At 44.8% G+C, this 20,325-nt stretch overlaps 1 protein-coding gene across 1 annotated transcript in view; it reads left to right on the plus strand.

The window, feature by feature from the left end:
* Positions 1-4,141: 4,141 nt before the first annotated feature.
* LOC147693626 (acyl-coenzyme A amino acid N-acyltransferase 1-like) overlaps positions 4,142-20,325 on the plus strand; it is a 163,004-nt gene continuing 146,820 nt past the window's right edge. The window contains exon 1 of the mRNA XM_086933243.1: positions 4,142-4,703. Within this exon, the coding sequence (XP_086789369.1) occupies positions 4,241-4,703 (463 nt within the window). The 5' untranslated portion in view covers positions 4,142-4,240. The remainder of the gene's footprint in view (positions 4,704-20,325) is intronic.

Below are 20,325 nucleotides of genomic sequence, written 5' to 3' on the forward strand. Positions count from 1 at the left end.
CGAGGACATACCTGCCGCCCCTGGCAAGAGCTGCTTGTGCCATGACACCGAGTCCAGGTAATCCCAAGTCAAAGTAGCATCGAACTCTTTCGCTTTCCGAAATTTCATATCATAACCTTTCCATTCATCTCCCTCATACATTGAAAAAAATTCCATAATCCGATTTTGATAGCAAGTTAACTCAGTCATTAGTTCAGGTTTTCGTTCCCCCATGACTGCAATAAATATAGAAAAGGCCTTAACCCAGTTCGTTACCGTCTCATCAACCCTGAATTCCGCCATCTTGGCGCGCCACACGCTCGGATGCCATAAATCCTTCTGGGTTTTAGCATATTCCATCTCGCGATGGTCAGTCAATAATGAAAACATGTTAACATATTTGTCTCCCCATATTAATTCTTTCGTGGCCATAGGGATGTGCTGTGCCACCCTTACCCGCCTCGAGGGTAATGAACCCTCCCCCGCCATTGGCAATGCGAGCTTACCAGGTTCGGCCGTTGTTTCCGCCGCCTTCTCCCGACCAACTGCAGGTCCTCCCGGTGCCACCTGTGGGGAAACAAGAGGAACATTCTCCCGTTGCGGCCTCTCTCGACTGCCGCAATTGCTCGATTATTAGTCTGGCCTCCTCGGCCGGGTCTCCCGCGGCCACTACTCCCCCTGCTTTTTTCTTGAGCCATGGCAACACTGCCGCCAACTGGATGGCAAATTCGGGAGGCATCTCCTCATCATTAGCGGGAGTAATTACAACCGGGATCGGCAAACCTATATCTGGGCTTGGTACCGGGATGTCTGCCGGCGTGACGGGGGCGACCGAGGGTACCTCTGGAACCGGGACCTCCCCTGAAACCGCCCTCCTCTTGACCCGCTTCCCCCTACCCTCGGGGACGACTCCCGGCAAGGCCGGGCCTATTACCTTCTTAGGGCGACCTGAGTTGCTCAGAGCCGCCAACTGTTTTTTAACCTCCGACAAACCTCGACCGATCGAATCAACTTTTCCGAGTTTTCGGTCCATGCCTGCCATCCGGTTCGACAATAGGCGTAGTACCTTCTCCATCTCGGAACCCTTTCCTGCCTTCTTGCCAGCCATGGTTTCGAGTATTCCGCTTTTAGTCGATTTAACGAGGTCCTGGATCCTTCGTACTCCAAATAACTGAAAGAGAAACAACAAGATTACAAGTTCTCAAAATTGCCGCTTGTTCCGTCGAGGGCTCGCGAGCAACGAGTGGGTGCAGCCTTCAGAGCACAGGAACAAGAGGACGCTTCTTCGGATTCCCGCTCTATTTATTCTTCTGTGGGAGGGCGGTACGCCTACTGGGCGTGGTCTTCAGTGTAGGTGTCTAGGACAACCCTTCTTGGGCGGGAAAAGGCGCGCCCCGGCTACGCCACTTCGGGCATACCAGCCGAGCCACGCCCCCCGCCCAAAATGGTTTCCCGGGGGGATCGGGGCACCCAACCATACGTTCGGGGGGACCGAGTGGTCGCCCCTTTCCAGTCTGCTTACTTCTATTGAAAGAACTGCATTGGAACAATTAAACTGAGATGGGTTCTCTATTGCAAGTTAGCATCACGATATACTTGCCTCCAAACATTACCCGTTTTTAAATATTATTCATATCTAAACCTACCTCGCTTATTAATAAGTGCTGGCTCTCTTCTGCCCCCTCACAGATACGAACAAACAACATTACTCAATCCCCTCTTTCTTGAAACCTCTTTCCTGAATATTATACCTGCATTTATCTTTAAAACAACCATTCCGACACTCACCGTGGCAAGAATCCAGTTAAAAATCCTAACATTTCAACAACGCTGGGTTATGTCCGTAGAAATCTTACCTCCCACCATGCCTCTCCATGACTGCAGTGTGCCTAAGCGCACTTCTTTATTTAACCGCAGCCGCCATCAACTGCTCTAAGTTTACTTCGCAGCATATCTTCCTATTGTGTATTGCCAGCAGGTGATTAATCAAGAATGCAGCTACAAAACTCTGGCACGGATTCCATGTCCTTTTTCACTTCCCTAGTTCGCAACCCTCCGTGTAAAAACTGCAAGTCCCAGCATACCTCTTATCCTGATCTTGCTAACATTAATTTGCGCTTAACCTGCACAAAATATTCTTCATACTGGACACATGAGTTCCAATGCACTATTGCACATAAAAATGATTTAACATTCATACCTATGCACAATTACGCATAAAAAATTATTCAACATTTTTCACCAAGCAGTTAAAAAAATCTCGCATTTCGTTGGAAAAGTCAATTGTAATCCCCTGTTCTTTCAATCCGTTCATGTTTGAAAACGTTACTCCTAATTTCTTCTTTATGTTCACTGATGTTGACATGTAAGTACTTAGCCTCCATTTTTTTCAAATTAGCAATTCATCTTTAATAGGGTGCAATCACGCTGGGACAATAGTCAGTTGTGAAAAACATTGAATAATTGTGTGATGCACACCTTTCATATTCTATAGTCATCTTAATGCTCATCATATTTTTTAGTCACACAAATTCAGCTTGTGAAGGCGTGCAAGCACGGACCGCGCCCTGTCCCATTGCGCTCAACAATGAAAACTCACACAGAGGAACCACGTTTTTGGAACCCTTCCAGCTGCACAGCCAAGTTCTGGACCATTTGAATGAAATAAATCAAGTATTCACTTATTCTTCTTCGTACCCCTTGTTTATATCATGCTTTTCAAACGCTTTTCTCCATATGGTAATCAATTTATTTTATTCATTTGTCTATTGTACTACAATAAGTCTATATTGATTAGGCAGAAATTGTGTGCTTCCACAAAGGAAGTGCTTGCCCTCCACACAGCTTTGATCATTTTGTTTATGTATCCAGCAGGCTCAGCTTGAACTTTCAAGGGCACTTACATGTCATTATAAAGCTATTCAAGTATCTTAGATAAATAGATACATTATGGTATTATTCTCCATGTGCATCAAAGATGGCAGGAGGACAATCATTAACCTACACTTATTTTTAGGGCTGGCTTGACAGTGCAGCTGTCGCCTGACTTTTTATTCGACACCAACTTATTCTACATTTCTTTGCATCCATGCAAATACATTTGCATTGCCACGCTATCTTTTTGTAATGCTTCACTTCACCCTACAGTATTATTTTAAACAAGACCATTTGGCAATGCCAATGCTTGTATATATTTTTGCTGCAACATAAATGCAATGCTGTGATGTTTAGCCTATCCTTTTTTAAGGGCACGGCTGAGATATGCTTGAATTGATGGTACAGTATATCTGCATTTAATACCACTGAGTCACAAAACCATGTGTGAGAGTATGCTCATATTTTAGAGCATTCGTGATTGAGATCTTTGAGCAAGTGAATCTATTCAACGCATTTGGGAGAGTGTTCCATGGGGTTATCTGATGCCACTCACAAGCTCAGAATCCTTCCCACCCTGTAAAGGGTTGAAGATTACATTCTGTCTATGTCTGGAATAAACATCTGTCTAGGGTAGGAATAGGCAAGGAACACAGTAGCATTGGTGGGAGTGTGGGTAAATGGGTTTCTCAACAGGAAAATAATATTTTCTCCCGAAGATAATGAATAGAAGTGAAATTATGTTAATCTGAAAGCATTTACGCATGCGCGGTTGTACAGTGTAGAATTATGCATGTGGAAGATCTTTAGCTTGCATCCTATTAGGCATTCCTAATATAGTTTGAGAAGTATTCTTGGAAGCTTTTGTGAATTTTGCGAATCTGCTGCAATGTGAGGATGAAGAATGTGTGTCAGTGGATTCAGATTTTCTTTAAAACCTTAGTAAATGTCGGAGGACATTGGAATATCCCTAAGCCTGAGAAACAATAAATAATATTTAATATGCGTGTTTTCTATACTCGTTCCAAATTTTCATCTTTGAAAAACTCTACTGTAAGTTGGTATGCTTGACCTGACAACCTTTCAATGGACTAAAACACATGGCCAGCGGCACTTAACTTTGTATGAGCAGCACTTACTATATGCACATACCTACTAATCAAACAGGATTTATAAAGCACAGTTAATCACCTGCAGGGTATCCAGGTGATAGCCGCTAGGCCCTATGGGGCATGGGTTTTGTTGTACTCATGTTACTGAAATGTATCTTAAAGGTATGACTTTCATCCTGAGAGAGATGCATGGTACTGATTCTGTCTCCTTTTTTGTGCTTGATCTGCTAGGTACCTGCTTCAACTTAGAAAAGAGTTGAGGGATCGCTTTCACGATGCTAGATCTCAGGGTGCTTCCAAAGGTCTCTCTTATAGATGAACCCATCAGAATCTTCGTCTCCGGTCTGGCGCCCAATCAGCTGGTGACTTTGCGGGCATTTCTGGTGGACGAGAAGGGATTCCTGTTCATCTCAAGGGCGTTCTACAGAGGGGACGATGCTGGAGAGTTGGACCTGGAGAAGGCAGCATCCAGTGGAGGGGATTACCAAGGTGTACTGCCGATGGGCCTACTCTGGGCTTTGAGCTCTGAGAAGCCTTTCCACTATCTCGTAAAGCAAGATGTGATTGGAAGCCCCTACCGGATTACTGTGGAAGTTTATGATTCAGTTCAGGTTGACCCATTACCTTCCATCACACCTTTGGCCAGCCAGACGATTGAGCGGTGGTACGTGACACCTGGAGTGCGGCGGATAGCAATCCGGGAAGGCAGGGTGCGGGGAACCCTTTTTCTGCCTCCAGGTGAGTGTGTTCTTCCACTAAGGTTTTCATTCTTTTAGTAAGTGCTGCTCTTTGGTTGCTTTTGGTCATCCAGAATTTCGGACATACGACTCATAATTGCTCTCACAAATTAGATCGCTTCTTCTTATCTGTTATTATTTTAATTAGATTAATGTTCGATATGTGTTTTTTTACAGGAAACTACCCAGGTCCCTGTGTTTTTCTGAACCTTCTCAATGGGGCTGGTAACAAGGCAGTGCTTAATTTGAGCCTGTGGTTTCTGGTGCTCGGCCCTGGCACTCAATTGTCAAAACCTGCACTCATGCCAGACTGCCACATGATGGCGCTGTATTTCTATTTAAATATAAGCAAAACATCAGTTGTTTATGAATTTAATATACTTAAAAAATGTCTAATACCTGCTGCCAAAGCTATTCTTTCAGCATTGGGGCTCTGAAGTAGTATGAACTGTCACTTTCACTTGTCATTTGCCCCCCTAGCAGAGGAAATAGGTGGTGCAAGCTACCAAGCTGCTTTGATCTCCTGATGAGGGCCCTAGCATTTATTGCTACTAAGGACACTAGCTGGTCATCTCATAAAAGAGACAAAACTCTGAGGGTAATATTGCCTCTAAAACTTAAAAATCCAAAACTGCAAGAGAAAACCTCCCAAGAAGTAATCCTTCTCCAGCTATGCCTCAAGGAGTAATCTATGCATGAATCCCTCCGTTACAGTACACTAAACTATCCATACGCTAGATGCCTGCTAGTTTATGAGCTCAATTGATGACTTTTAGTATTTTTATTGACAAACATTTTATGACGGGTGAGAAAATGCCCTTTTTGACCTGGTCACCCCCACTTTGTGCCTGGTATTTGATATGATCTTAACTGAATGTGCACTGGGTTCCTGCTAACCGGGCCCCAGTGCTAGATCTCTTTCCCAACATTGTGCAATTTCTTACCCAATTGGCAATACCTTTGGTGCCCTCTGAAATTCCCTATTGAGTGGTACCTCTGGTACATCAAGCATGAGGTACTGAAGAGGGTCCCTTACCAAGCTGATTTAAAGTGCCACTGTAGGCTGCATGGCTTGGTGCAGACAAAAGTGAAAACACAATATGGCACACAGCCTGTGTGCCATGTCTGCTGATGCTGCATGCAGTATTATTAAGTCACATTAAGGCAGGGTGCACTATACTGCATGTGAGGGTATAAATGCTAAGGGATCACGGAGGCCATTTTCAAGGCATGTGCTGGACACTGGTGAAAACGAGTTCCCCATCTACACAATGGCTTCATTGAGATGATTGGTATGAAAAATCTCATATCAATAACCCCAACTGATACTAGTGTCGGATTTGGTAATACATGCATCAAGAGGGAACCTTAGAGGTGCCTCCTGAAAACCTACCAGCACTGGTGCTCTGACTGACTGATTTTAACCCGTCTGCTACCAGAGACGAGTTCTGACCACCACAGGTGATAGCATTTGTTCTCTGGGGATCATAAACCAAGCCTGCTTGGCAAGAGAGTGCTTTGCTCCCCTGCCCACAAGATGTCCTGTAGGTTAGCATTCCAAGGCAAGGGAGCTTCAAAGAGGCCCACTGTCTTTGATATGTCAATGTGGCTTCTCTCAGGAGAGTATACCGACTCCCTTTGTCCCGAGACCTTAGGCACCTATACAGTTGGGAAAATTAGCAAGGCAAAACAGCCCTGAACTGAGCTGCTTGAAATGAATGCAACTTTTTTTGCAGTGACTATCTTGGTGGTGGCAAATTTTGGATCTCTGGGAGAGGGTTATGCCTATTTTCCTCTAGAAGTTGTCATATAGGAGGCGTAGTTACTCCATAGTTAAGCCCTATACTAACACCCATAAATTCAGTATTTAGGGGAGCCCCTGCACCAGGAAATCAGATCATGCCAATACAAATAAGAAGGACCAAAGAGACTAGAAAACAAGAACTGCAGAAGAAGCAACTGACTTGCCACCAGCCCAGCCAGCCTGCAGCCTCTTTTCCGACAGACCGATTTCCATAGACTTGAATGAGGCACTCAATACTGCATGGCATCTCTGCACCTGGCCGCCTCAATGTTGCCCGTAATGAATTGTTGGTGCTGCCTCGGACCTTGTCCCCTACACACCTTAAGTCCCGCATAGTGGTCCTGTAAGTCGCTGGCGAGTGCTCAAATGCAATACACGTTTTTCCTCTATGGGTTAACATCACCACAAAATCCTTCAAGTATGACTTAAAGTATAAAAGTAAATCGGCACTGAATAACACACCTCTGTACCAACTCCAGTGTCCAATGAGGTGACCTGCTGGTGTTGCCTGGGACCTTGCCCCATGCACAATCTTAAGCCCCACTGAAGGGTCTTATAAGTCTCTGTTAAGCTACTGCATGCAGCATTTATTTTCTTCCTGAGTTATTGTTGCAGCAAAGTGCTTCAAAACTGATTTAAAATATTAAAGTTTTCTACAAAACCTGCTATTTTAAAAAGTACTGACCTGATCATATTGATTCTGGTGCGAAAACATATATATATATATATATGTTATTAGCTCAAGTCTAGTGGCAGCGGGCATGCACTGCTCGCTCTACGAGGCTGCTGTAGTCGAGTATGGGAATGAAGCTGCACACACTCTCCCCCATATTTTTCATTCGCTTGTGCCTTTGTCTTTCGTAAATGCTGCCTTTTGATTAGTTAATAGACTTGTTAGTCCCTCTTTAGTACAGCCTTATCCTCATTTCTTCTCTGACATGATGACTGGCCCATTTACTTTGGTTGTTACACGGGACCTGTTATTTAGTCTGTAAGCACTATTTACTTTATTGAGTTTCTCTTTCTGCAGGCCAGACATGCGCTGTTTCAGCTAAAACCGCCTACCTTCAAACACTTTAACCCAGCATTATCTTGTGTCTGTTTACAAATGGATTTAGATATCATTAGTGAAAGTTATGTGAATTCGAGGTAGCACATAATCCTGTGCTGAAGAAGATTTATGAGTCAATTTAAGTCAGTACATATGATAATAGCCAGCCGACACGTGTTTCGTCACACCGTGAAGGAGATGTGACTCATCAGGGCTGTGAAGCTTGGAGGTAGTCAAAAGCGTGGTGGCGGTTCACAAGTTACTGCCGGCCACGTGTGAGCATTGAAAGGATGAGTCAATGTGTACCCTGCTCATTGTAGCGAAAACATAGAATCTAAACGGGTGCGTCCCAGATTCAAACAGGGACCTGAGGAAAGGAAGAGGCGCACTACCAGTGTGCCTCTTCCTTGTGCTGTGGTTTCGTCTGAACCCGGACAGGGACTGGTCCAAGATGTTGTTGTCTTACAGGTGGCAGGCCAGTTGCATGTTGACGATTTTCTCGATGACCTTCGCCGGGAACGGGAGCAGGGAGATGGGCCGGAAGTTCTTGAGGTCCTCGGGGTCCGCCTTGGGCTTCTTGAGGAGGGTGTTGATTTCGACGTGTTTCCAGCTTTCCGGGAATGTCGCTGTTTTGAAGGAGATGTTGATGACCTTCCGTAGTTGGGGTGCAATGGCAGCGTCTGCTTTGTTGAATACGTGGTGTGGGCACAGGTCTGACGGAGATCCTGAGTGGATGGAGTTCATGACCTTGCGTATCTCGTCGCCATTGACGTTGGACCAAGAGGTCAGGCGGTTTGCGCTGGTGGTGTTCACAGGGGAGGTGGGGTCTGGCGTAGTCGGGGCAGTCATGGTGTTGAAGCGGTCATGGATGTCAGCGATCTTGCGGTGGAAGAAGATGGCCAGTGAGTTGCACAGTTCTTGTGAGGACGGTATGTCATTGGCGTTGGCGCTGGGGTTGGAGAGTTCCTTTACGATGTTGAAGAGCTCTTTGCTGTCGTGTGCGTTGTTATCCGGCAGTCTTTGAAGGAGGATCTCTTGGCTAATCTGATGAGGTGGTGATGTCTGCGGGTGGCATCCTTGTGGGCTCCGTGGTTGTCCAGAGTGCGTGGAGCCATATCTTCTCCAGTTTCCAGCATTCGCGTTTGGAGGACAGCAGCTCGTCGGTAAACCAAGTGGCTCTCTTGCTGGCGTGGTTGTTGGAGGGTTTCTTGAGTGGGGCAAGGGTGTTGGCGCAGTCGTCGATCCACTCTCTGAGGTTGCGGGCTGCGGTGTCTGGGTTGGTGGGGTCAGTGGGTGGGTTTTGGGTGAGGGTGGTGATCAGCTGGTCTTTGGAGAGTTCTGGGCTCCAGCAGCGGTGAAGTAGCTGTTGGGTACGGTGGTGTGTGGTTGGTTTATTGAAGGTGGAATGGATGCAGCGGTGGTCGGTCCAGTGGAGTTCAGTGGTGTTGTCGAAGGCGACGTGGGTGCCTGTGGAGAAGACGGGGTCCAGCGTGCGGCAAGCGGTGTGGGTGGGTGCAGTAACGAGTTGTCTGAGGCCGAGGTTGGCGAGGTTGTCAATCAGGATGGCGGAGTTGGCGTTGTTGTTGTTCTCGAGGTGGAAATCCAGGTCCCCGAGGAGGATGTAGTCCATGGAGGCGAGTGCATGGGAGCGGGCGAGGTCGTCGATGGAGTCGCTGAATTGAGCTTGCGGTCCGGGGGATCTGTAGATGAGTGTTCCTCTGAGGGTGGTGTTGGGGTCGGTGTGGATCCGGAAGTGCATGTGTTCAGCGGTGTTGAGGGTGTTGTCTGCGTGGGTGGCGACCTTGAGGGTGGACTTGTGGACGAAGGCTATTCCTCCTTCGATTCCATTGGCGCGATCCCTGCGGGTGATCTTGTAGCCGCCCGGGATGGCTATGGTGATGTCGGGCGCCGAGGAGTCGTTCCACCAGGTCTCGGTCAGGAAGGCCACGTCTAGGGCGGAGGTGTCGAGCAGATCCCAGAGCTCGACGGCGTGTTTGCATGCGGAGCGGGTGTTGAGGAGTATGCAGCGGAGGTGGTTGGGTCCATTCCTTGGAGGTTTGGTGGCTCTGTCGCAGGTGAAGCTGCAGGTGTGGCAGGAGAAAGGTCTGTGAGTCCATTTCGGGGCGGCTTGGAAGCAGGTGTGGTTTCAGCTGGCATTGAGTGCGTAGAGGGTGCTGGCGTCGTAGCAGAGTCTGGTGTTGCGGCATTCGCGTGGTCATGGGGTTCTGGCGCTGGGCGCGGTCCGGGCGCAGACGGGCTTGCCTTCTGCACACCAGCAGCGCTTCTGCTGCGCGGCCTCCATACGAGTCGGATAGGGAGGGAGGAGCAGCTGGGAGGCCAATAGAGAGCAGGGGGGCAGTGCCGCAGAGACGCAGCGGTGGGAAGGAGCGGAAAATGGTGGGAAAACAGGCAGGCGTCAGGGAGCAGGCACAAGGCAGCTGGCATCCGTGTGGTGGCGTGGGGAGCGACCTGCCTGCGAGCAGGGTCAGAGGTCTAGGCATATTTTGGCTCAATGCTGTCTTTCCAAAAGTCAAAACCCTGTCTAGACAGTTGGGCAATACAGGCTGCAGAATAAATCTGTTTTGTATTAGTTAACATACTTTTCATTCCTGTTTTGACACATTTCTAAAGTAAAATGTTTCTGCATTGGATACATTGAACCCTGAAAAATATGGAAACTTATTTGCAAAGTCTTTGATCTACCCTTTGGAGGAGTAGGACAATGTTCTCATTGGTTATACATAAATACATTTCTATATGACGTTGATTTGTGTAAGAAATGATGACCACAACGGTTATAACAGTACATTTGTTCATAGTATGATAAACACTCTAAATATTCATGATTTGTGAATACTGCAGACATCTCTAGATCAGACATCTTATTAACAGTCTTGAAGTCCCAATCATCAGAAAAGGTACTAGAGGTAATAAAGTCACTTAAAGACATTTTATATAAGTGTGGAATCTTCAAACGCTCCGGACGGGTCAAAAATGTCATATTCTGTTTTGTCCAAAACTATATCATCCTGTATAGGAACCGCAGTGATGATCACTGCCGACAAATCTCTTTCTTCACGATGGGATGATTTGTGTGGTTGGAGAAGTAAGTTCACTCTTTTACTTGCTGTGCACAGATAAGTCTTTTTCATGTGATGAAAAAGTCTGTTGCTTGTTCTTTGAAAGTTCTTTGTTCTGGCGTCATTTCAAGTTCACTGAGATCTTCAGACAACATATCAAAGTTAATGAAATAGTCAGAGGCAGTTCTGTCAATGGTTGGAATCGCATCCGGATTTGTTGAAATTGCTTGATCACGTGTTACTTCGTGGTCGACAGGTGTATCATGACGAACTGTTATTTGGGTCTCAAGAGGTACGAGTTCCATAGCAGTGTTGCTTAGTCCTTCATTTCTCACTGTAGAATCGTCAAGGGTGATGAGTCTTTCAGTTTGAACCTCTTGTATTATAGATAGTGGAGTGCGTCAGCTACATTGTCGGAGTCCACTTGGCCTACTGCTTAGTATCGGCCACATAGTGTGGTTTGATCAGGTCGATGGGCACAAATCTTTCCTCTCTTTGCCAGCAAGGGGCGGTAGAAATACTGTTCTTGATCTGTGGATTGCTAGGACAGGTACTGGTTGTCTGTAAGAAGGCTCAAATTCCTTCTTGTCTGCGATCTTTTCTCTGACTAGATCCCCAAGCTTTGGGATTCAGACAGGCCTTGCTGGGATGGCTGGATTATCCCCAGTGGTGGTTGGCTTCAGGAACACATTGCTTTGTTTCGTTCTTAGTTCATTTAAGTCCTGTAAAACAGCCAAAAGATCTTTGATATCAAGTTTCTTATTTCCTACCGCTGTACCTTGCATATCAATGTCTGGTACCAACATTCAAGTCCCAAATAAGAGTGACACCCCCTAGAGAACTTCTTGGCAAATTGTTTAATGCTAGCTGGACTCCATAAAGATGTTTGACCAACCCATCACCAGAACCTAATACCCTAGCTGTTATAGACTGCTTTATGTCCCTGTTTTTCCTTCCACAACAGAATTTCCCTAAGGATGGAATGGAGAAGAATACCACAATGCTACACCCAAACTGGCCATGGCTTCTTTGTAAGCTCGAGAGCTAAACGCAGGACCCTGCTCACAATGTAGTATGCCTATTGCATATGTACAGATAAAGACTCGCAAATCTTTTATAACAGTACGAGCGTCAGCCGAGCGCTGAGACCACATTCATAAAAACCTAGAACACAAATACACTGCAACCATGATATATTTATAGTTACCATCCCTCTGTAAAGGACCACAGTGGTCCAGGTAAACACACGCTAATGGTTTATCTGAGATTAACAGGGGCTTCTGCGCAGGACGTTTCACAGTAGAGACTTTCATCTTCTGGCATATTTCACAGTCCAAAAGATAGTTTCTGGTATGTCTCCAAATGCCAGACCACCACTATCTCTGTTTTAATAATGATACTGTGGCGGAAACACCTGCATGTGCAGAGGCTAACACTTCATGTGCTGCTAGGAACAGTCCTAATCTATGTTCCATGTTTGGAATTACCCTATCCTCCACTCCAGGGATTCGAGCAAACAGAACATTGTCCACATCAATTGTATATGAGTATTTGAGTGAAAACCCTTTAGGTAACGCTGCGCCGCTGCCTTTGGTTGAAGCATTGACAGCCAGTATTATTTCACTGTCTATTTTTATTTTTGAATGAGTGATTGCAGCTACGGAAGCCGTTTGCGCAGCCCCTTCACGGCTTCGTCAGCCAATGAATTCCCTGCAACGTGAACGGCATCACTTTGAGGACTCAGCGTCTGTAGCACATGAGTGTTTTGTAGCCGTTTCACAACTGAACTACTTGTTCCCAAAGCGTTTTGTGCTACCTTTTTTATCTTTGAAACCATTTTGAAGCCAATTCTGTAAACATTCATTGTAAGATTGCACACAGTAAAAAGTATTGCACACTATGAGTGTGGGGAATTCGCGATCCGTATTTTCAAGTGCCATCTTGAATGCTTGTAGTTCAGCTCGCTGAGCTGTACAATCTCCTAGAGATTGCGTTTTTGTGACCATAGGCCTGAATTTGCCATGGGGCATACGACCTTTAACGATCGCGCACACCGCACTATGAGCTTATTTACCCTCTGTAGCGGGTTGTGGAGATCCATCAGTATAAATTATACATTCATACTGTTCAAGAGGGAGAATTTCAGTAGGCAGAGGACATTTGTGTTCGTATTGTAGGAATGCTTGTGTTTTGAAATAAGGATCAAAAACATATTCAACATCAGTTGCAGCAAGAGAATTAACCCATTGTATCCATCTCGGATGTAAAGCGTTTGCATTTGGAATGCTAGCTTTTGTAACTGTCTCTAAGTATGGTACAGGAGTCACAACCGTAATGCGTTTCCCGTGTGCTAGGGCTCTTTCTTTTGCTACAGAGGTTTGAACTGCTGTCAGAATTTTTCTGTAGAAGTGAATTTCATTTCTGCTTGTGTGTAGAAATGTGATTCATAAGCCTTCGTTAAAAGTTAAATAGGTGAATCTACATTGAATCGGAATGATTCGGATTGCTAAGCTGCGTACGTTTACACGTGTTTGTAAATGTTTTGTTGCTAAGATGTCTGTTTGAAGGGAATGCAAAATTTCTGTGTGTTTTTGTGTTCAATTTGTGATTTTAAAATCAGGTTTGATTAATTTGTAGAGAGGTTTATCCTTTTATACATAATTTCGAATGCATTTTCTACCAAATTTCAGAAAACCTAGAATTGACTGTAAGTTTTTTAGCGTTTTTGAAGGTTGGAGCAGTGCACACTTTTCTAAAAAGTTGGCTGCTAGGCTTTTGCCTTCACTTGAAAGTTCATATCCTAAGAAAAGGGCGTTGCGATGGGCAATTCTTGATTTTTTTTAAAATTGAATTTGGAACCTTCAGAGGTGAATTCCAGTATAATGGTATTCACCCTGTTCAAGTGCCTATCCAGGTCATCGTCAGCCAGATCGATGTCATTGATATATGACAATGCCTTTTCATCCTAAATTTGTAGTAACTCTGTTACCCTTGCTGAGAATAACCCTGGGGTGTTCTTGAACACCTGTGTAGTCAACAGAAGTGACGCTGGGTCCCCATTATTGAATAAGCCATCAAATATCTACTTTTAGGTGCAATATTTTGACAAAATAACTATTTGAAATGTCTAATGTGGTTTTATATTTTTTTACGCGCATTGTTATTCATTAAATCTGTACTGTGTGCATTTTGCACTGCAAAATGTTTTGTAACAAGAGTTTTAAATGGCTGTAATCCAAAACATCGACGATATGTATTGTCTTGTTTGGAGACAGAAAACAAAGGATTGTCCATTGATGAGGTGCAAGTTTTAAACACGCCCTGGTATTCAAGTTGATCTAAAATCTCCCTGACCTGTTTTTTTAGCTTCTTGCTTAATTGGGAACTGCCTTTGTGTAGTTGGTTGATTTTTAACTGGATTTTATGGTGAGGTAAATCCTCATCCCATCCTACATGATTTTTGTATAATGCTGGGGCTTGGGCCACTGCCCATTTCCTGGCATAAGTATATTTTAAATGTACTGGAACATGGTTGGAGAAGGCTGGCATAATGTTGTCTTCGCCATGTGGGTACTCCCTGACAAATTCTAGTGGTCAGCCCTGTTCTGCTAGAAGTATATCATAACCCTTAGAAAGTCGCTCCCAAAAGAGTGCTTTCACTTTTGCTGGTATGTCTCCCTCCATCTGGAGTATTATTTCATATACCCTTTGTGGAGAAGTAACCCTGGCATCCGCAGTTTCAACTTGAATCTATTTATTCAAGTCCACTCCATCCAGATGTCCCTTCAGGGTCTGGCGAGCTATTGTTACTTCTGCTGCACTGTCCAGCATTGTCTGAGCCCATTCTCCGTTCTTGAGATGTGTTCTCCAAATTCTTGGCATGTCTGATCTTCAGACCTGCTACCTTCTTTTTGGTAAATTGAGATTTTGGTTTATTTTTCTGAACGTGTTGATTGTATTTGGACTTCACTCGTTCTTCTTTGTTGTCTGACCGTCCTCTTCTTTCGGATGTCTGTGACGATATCTGAAAGATACGAGAGGAACGCGTATCAGTATCTTGATACCTATCAGGTTTTCTCAAATTATCCCTATTTACCTCCTTTCGGAGCGCTCTTTTTGAGGAGACCTACCTCAGGAATGTGAAGGCTTCTCTTTGGAATGCTGTTTGCTATTTTCCCACTTCTTTTAGAAGATGTAAGTTTTTAGTAAAGACCTTATCAGGACTTTCAGACAGTTGTGGTTTAACTGGTTTTCCACCAGACTGTCTCTGCCTAATTCTTCGTAGGATTTTTCAACTATTCTGGCTAATTCTTGTATTTGCTCTGTTACATTCAATTCCCTTCATTTCTGGCGGATCGCCACTTATGCTGCATCTCCTTTAATATTAGATAATATAATGTTTCAGACCTGGTCAAAGTTTTTCAATGATTTCATACCTAAATTTAGAACAGGCTCTGCCCCGTATTCATTTTGAATCTGTTTCAGGACATCAGGTATTACCACCATAGATGGAACACCATGTGTTTTTGTGTAGATAGCAGCAAAGACTGTGCCCCAAGAGGTACAGTCCTCCAGATGTGGCGTGATCCCCATTGGTAAGCAGATCGTTAAGATTCTGTGTTTTTCAAAAGGGCTAGTATTAGGAAATACTGCTTCAATTTGAATAATTTTTTGAGCTATCCAGAATGGAATTTGTTCACGTTTTGCCGGCAATTTACCCATGACTGCATGTAAAGTCTGTGGTGTGATTTTTAGTGTGTTCCCCTGGTGAGAGGTTTGTTGTGGAATAACTAATGGTGGTTGGACTGTGAAAGTCCGCATGACATATTGAACCACTTGTTTTTTTTCACAAACGTGACTTGAACCACTTGTTTGTAAATTTTAAATAACTCCTTGAGTTGAGTGAGTAATTCTACGTCTGATATATCTTCAAAGTCAGGATGAGGTGTGTAACCGGCTAAAACCTGCCATGTTGCTCTACCTAGTGGACCGAGCCTGGTAATGTGGTTTAAATGTTTGAGGGCACCTTTAAAACAGAGTTCTTTCTCGTGGTATGTGAGTGGAATTTCAATATCCTTGAAAGGAATATATTCCTCTTGTGGATCATCTTCCATGTAGAAGTGAAACATTTTTGTTCTTGGATGTAATTCAGGGAATACTATCCATGAGTAGAATACCTTTGTCTGGTGAGATTCATATGCCCCTATCACAAAAACTGCTCTACCACCTCTTGAAGCCAAGCCATGTTTTATAATTTTTAGAGTGATGGCTCTCCTTAAATTTGGAGGGATGATTATAGCATCCTTGTCGGTTTCTTGAAAACCTGTACGAATACTGCTACGACTTGGTCTGCTGCAGTCCCACCGTTTTCGGTGTTAGTCTCGGTATCGTACATTTTGTAAATGAAATGCAAAGCAAGTTTCAAGGGAACAAATATAAGGTGCACAATATTTTTGGAACACTGTATCCTTCAACGTTTTACAAACCAAACAGCTAATACATAGGATTTTGTCCTACTCAGCTATGGCGGATATTATCGGTACCCACTCCAGACATCATATGGAGTTTTATGAGTAGGGGTCTCTGAGAAAAGCACAACTGAATTACTTCAGTATCTAGCTTTAAATTAGTGCCTTACCAAAACATTGGGTGCCATTCAGTGTAGTTCCTATATCCCTGATAGGCTTTGCGCTTTGGAATAATATACACTATAGATTTGACATAGGACTGAGGTCAGTATGTCTTTATCGAGTACATTAAACTTAATTTCTTGTGTGTGCCAGCTAACTCAGAGGTTACTAGAAACGTCTCGAATGAACAAGAAGGGACTAGTTTCTGACAACGGCATAAACATGACAACATTGTTTCCCTTAGAATCGGATCACATCTCAGATTCGTGGAAACAATAGATAACAGTTTCACACAGTCAATTGTGCATGCTTTGTTTCTACAGAGTTGCTTAGAAATAGAGAGACAGGGGTTTCAATAAAAAGGGTTGATTGAACAGTCTTATTTCTCATGCAAGAGATATGAACTGCTGCAATGGTAAAACAGAATGATAAGTATAATACGTACAGCGTTAGCAGTAAGATGAAATAACACTGCAATAGTTTGGTTTGTAGCTATGACATATATTCATAAAAATACATACATAAATACCACAGGCTAAAATGTGAATACTCGTTTGGTGCTTCTAGCTACCCCAGTGTACCTAATCTAAGTGTAGTATGAGGTAAGGAGTAGGTACCGTTTAAAAAAAAGTATAGCTAGTTATATTTTAGTATTGCCAAGAGTTGCCAAAAGTTTCTCTAGGTTCTAGTCTGCTCCATACCTTAGAATGAGAGAGGTTGGAATCTCTTTCTGGGACTCGATATCTAACAATGTGGAAGGGAAGTCAGAAACACTAGAGCTCGATTCTCTGCGAGAAGGATGACAGCGTCAGGCGGGGTCTCGATCTCTTTTCGAACTTGCTGTGGCGCGCCGTGTAGTCTAGCCGTGAAAGTATGCAACTGAATCAAACCTTGGCTTGCCATGGCAAGTGAAAGTATATTTATACCTTGAAGGTGTTAAGGAATGCCAGTATTGATGTAAAAGTCGGGCAGAGGAACGTTGTGAATGAACCCCTAAGCAATGCATAATAAATGAGTTCTTGGAGAAATCAATAAGCAAGGGGAAGTCCTAAAGCCTTAAGAGTCTGGTTTTCCAAGAACTCGTTGTAAAGTGGATGGACGGATGTAGGTGACCGAGCCTGTATTTGGTTAGTATGGTCAATAAGGGCTGGATTTCTATGCCTAAATAAGGGTAATGGTAATTGTACCTATATAAGTGCATAAATCGTGAAATCTATATTCGTATTTAAATCGACACACAACAACGGGTTGTTTTCAAAAGCCTATTTTAATAACATCAACCCCACCACCAATACAACCACCCACACCAATACCACCACCGCCACCACTAATACCACCACTGCCAATACCATCACAAATACCACCACCACCGCCAATACCACCACCAATACCGTCACCACTGCCAATACTACCAACACCAATCCCACCAACACCAATGGCACCACTAACACCCCCACCACCAATACCACCAGCACCAATACCACCACTACCAATACCACCACTACCACCAATAACAACAGAACCAATACCACCACCACCAATATCACCACCTCCATCAATACCACCACAAATACCACCACAAATACCACCACTAATAATACCACCGACACCACCGGCAATAACACCAACAATACCATTAGCAATACCACCATCACCAATACCAACACTGTCATTACCACCACCACTGCCAATACCACTGTCGGAGGGACGGTCAGAAACAGAAGCGAGGAGGCTGTATAGGGTGAATAATGCAATGTTTATTTTGATTGAGAAAGTAAAATGGGGTAAACTGATAAGGTCCTAATTGAACAAATTAATTCAATAATGTATATTCCAGCACAGGGCACTCAAGTACATCTTCTTTGGAAGGTCGGTGTCTGAATTAGAGATCCATGGGTCAGGGACGTCGGTGGAACGTAGATGGGGTCCCGGAATATACTCAAGAAAAACAAATGAGAAAAGGAGCAGCCAGTATGGCATTCGATAAAGTTTTCTACCGTCACCAAACCACGTGTAGTAAGAAAAAAATTATAGGAGACAAATGGGATCCTAAGAGAAATCAAAACACGGTCATTTAACCGTGGGAGTAACCCTTTGTTAGTTAAAGGCTTTGGCGGTTTGATATATGGTACCTGTTTTACTTCTTAATTGGGTGAGGTTCGTGGTCGAGAGAGAGGTGAGGCCAAAGGAGTGGAGGCAGAAATTGAAGCAAGAGCAACCATCACCAAGACATTTCACCCTCCCTGCATGCCTGCTCTCACCATTGTCCCGCCATGTACCGCTAAAATTCACAACTCTCCAGAGTTGTGGCGGCTCGTGCATCTTCCAGGGTCTACCAGTCTTCTGTCCACATTTCAGGAGCCTCCCAATCCTCCTCGTTAGCGGTTACATTTTCGGTGGTAACAGTGGCATCAGGTGGGGCCTTGGCGTCTTGCCAGCAGTCCCCCTCTTCTCCTTCTGGTTATGTCTTCCTGGCTGACACAGCAGTGGTGTTATCTCCTCCACTTTTCTGCTGGCTGTGACCTTGGTACTGCGTTGTTGATTGGTCGGGCGGAACATCCGGCCCGCATCCTCCAAGGAGTTCCCCACCACCACCAATATCACAACCACCAATACTACCACTGCCACTACCAAGACCACCAATACCACTACCACCACTGCCGATACGACTACCACTATCATCACCTAAACTACCACCACCAATACCATCGCCAGCAATACCACCACCAAAACCAATACCACTGGCAATACTACCACCACCAATACGATCATCATGACCAATACCACGACCACCACCTATGCCACCACTAATACCCCCACCACCACCAATATCACAATGACACCACCACAGCCAATACCACCACCAGTACCACCACCACCACTATCAGTACCACCACCAATACCACCACCGATACAACCACCACTAAAACCACCACCACCAATACCACCATCGCCAATAGAATACACAGCAACCAATTCCACAGCCAATACCAATACAACCACCACTGCAACCACCACCAATACCACCATCACCACCAAAACAACCACCACCAATTCCACCACTAATACCACCACCAATACCACCACCACCAATACCATTACCACCTCCAATACCACCTCCACCAATACCACCACCAACACCACCACTGCCACCAATACCACCACCACCACCACAAACACCACCAATACCACTACCAACAATACCACCACCGCCAGCAATACCACCACTGCCCCAATATCACCACCAATACCAATACCACCAGCACCAATACCTCCACCAATACCACCACCACCACTAATATCACCACCACCACCAATACCATTACCAATACTACCACCACCAGTACCACCAACTGCCACCATTACCCCACCACCATTACCACCACCTCCACCAAAGCTACCACTACCACCACTGATACCACCACCACCAGTACTAATACCAATACCACCACCAATACCAACACCAATACTATCACCACCACCATTACCACCACCACCAATACCCCTAATACCACCACCAATACCACCATCGCCAATACCACCACCACCACCAATACCCTACCACCATTACCAGCACCAATACTACCACCACCAATACCACAACCACCAATTCCAGTACCACCAACAATACCAGTAGCACCACCACCAATACCAATACCACCACCAGTACCAATACCACCACCACTAATACCACCACCAATACCACCACCGTCACCAATACCACCACCAGCATTACCACCAATGCTAACTCCACTACCAATACCACCACATCAATACCAGCACCACCAATACCAGCACCACCAATACCAACACCACCAATACCAACACCAATAACACTGCAACTAACACCAATGCCACCACCACTAATATCAATATCACCACCACTAATATCAATACCATCATCTCAGCGCCTCTTGTTCACTAGCAATAGCAGGGGCACTGTATGAGGCCAGAGCTGCAGCTGAGATCATCCTCCCCCCCCTTCCTGCCTGCCATAAAGCACACCATGTCCTGCACCAGATGGTGAATCCAAGGCCCTATTACAGATGTAATGCTTC

This window comes from Lissotriton vulgaris, chromosome 8 (assembly GCF_964263255.1).
Source record: "Lissotriton vulgaris chromosome 8, aLisVul1.2, whole genome shotgun sequence".
NCBI lineage: Eukaryota > Metazoa > Chordata > Amphibia > Caudata > Salamandridae > Lissotriton > Lissotriton vulgaris.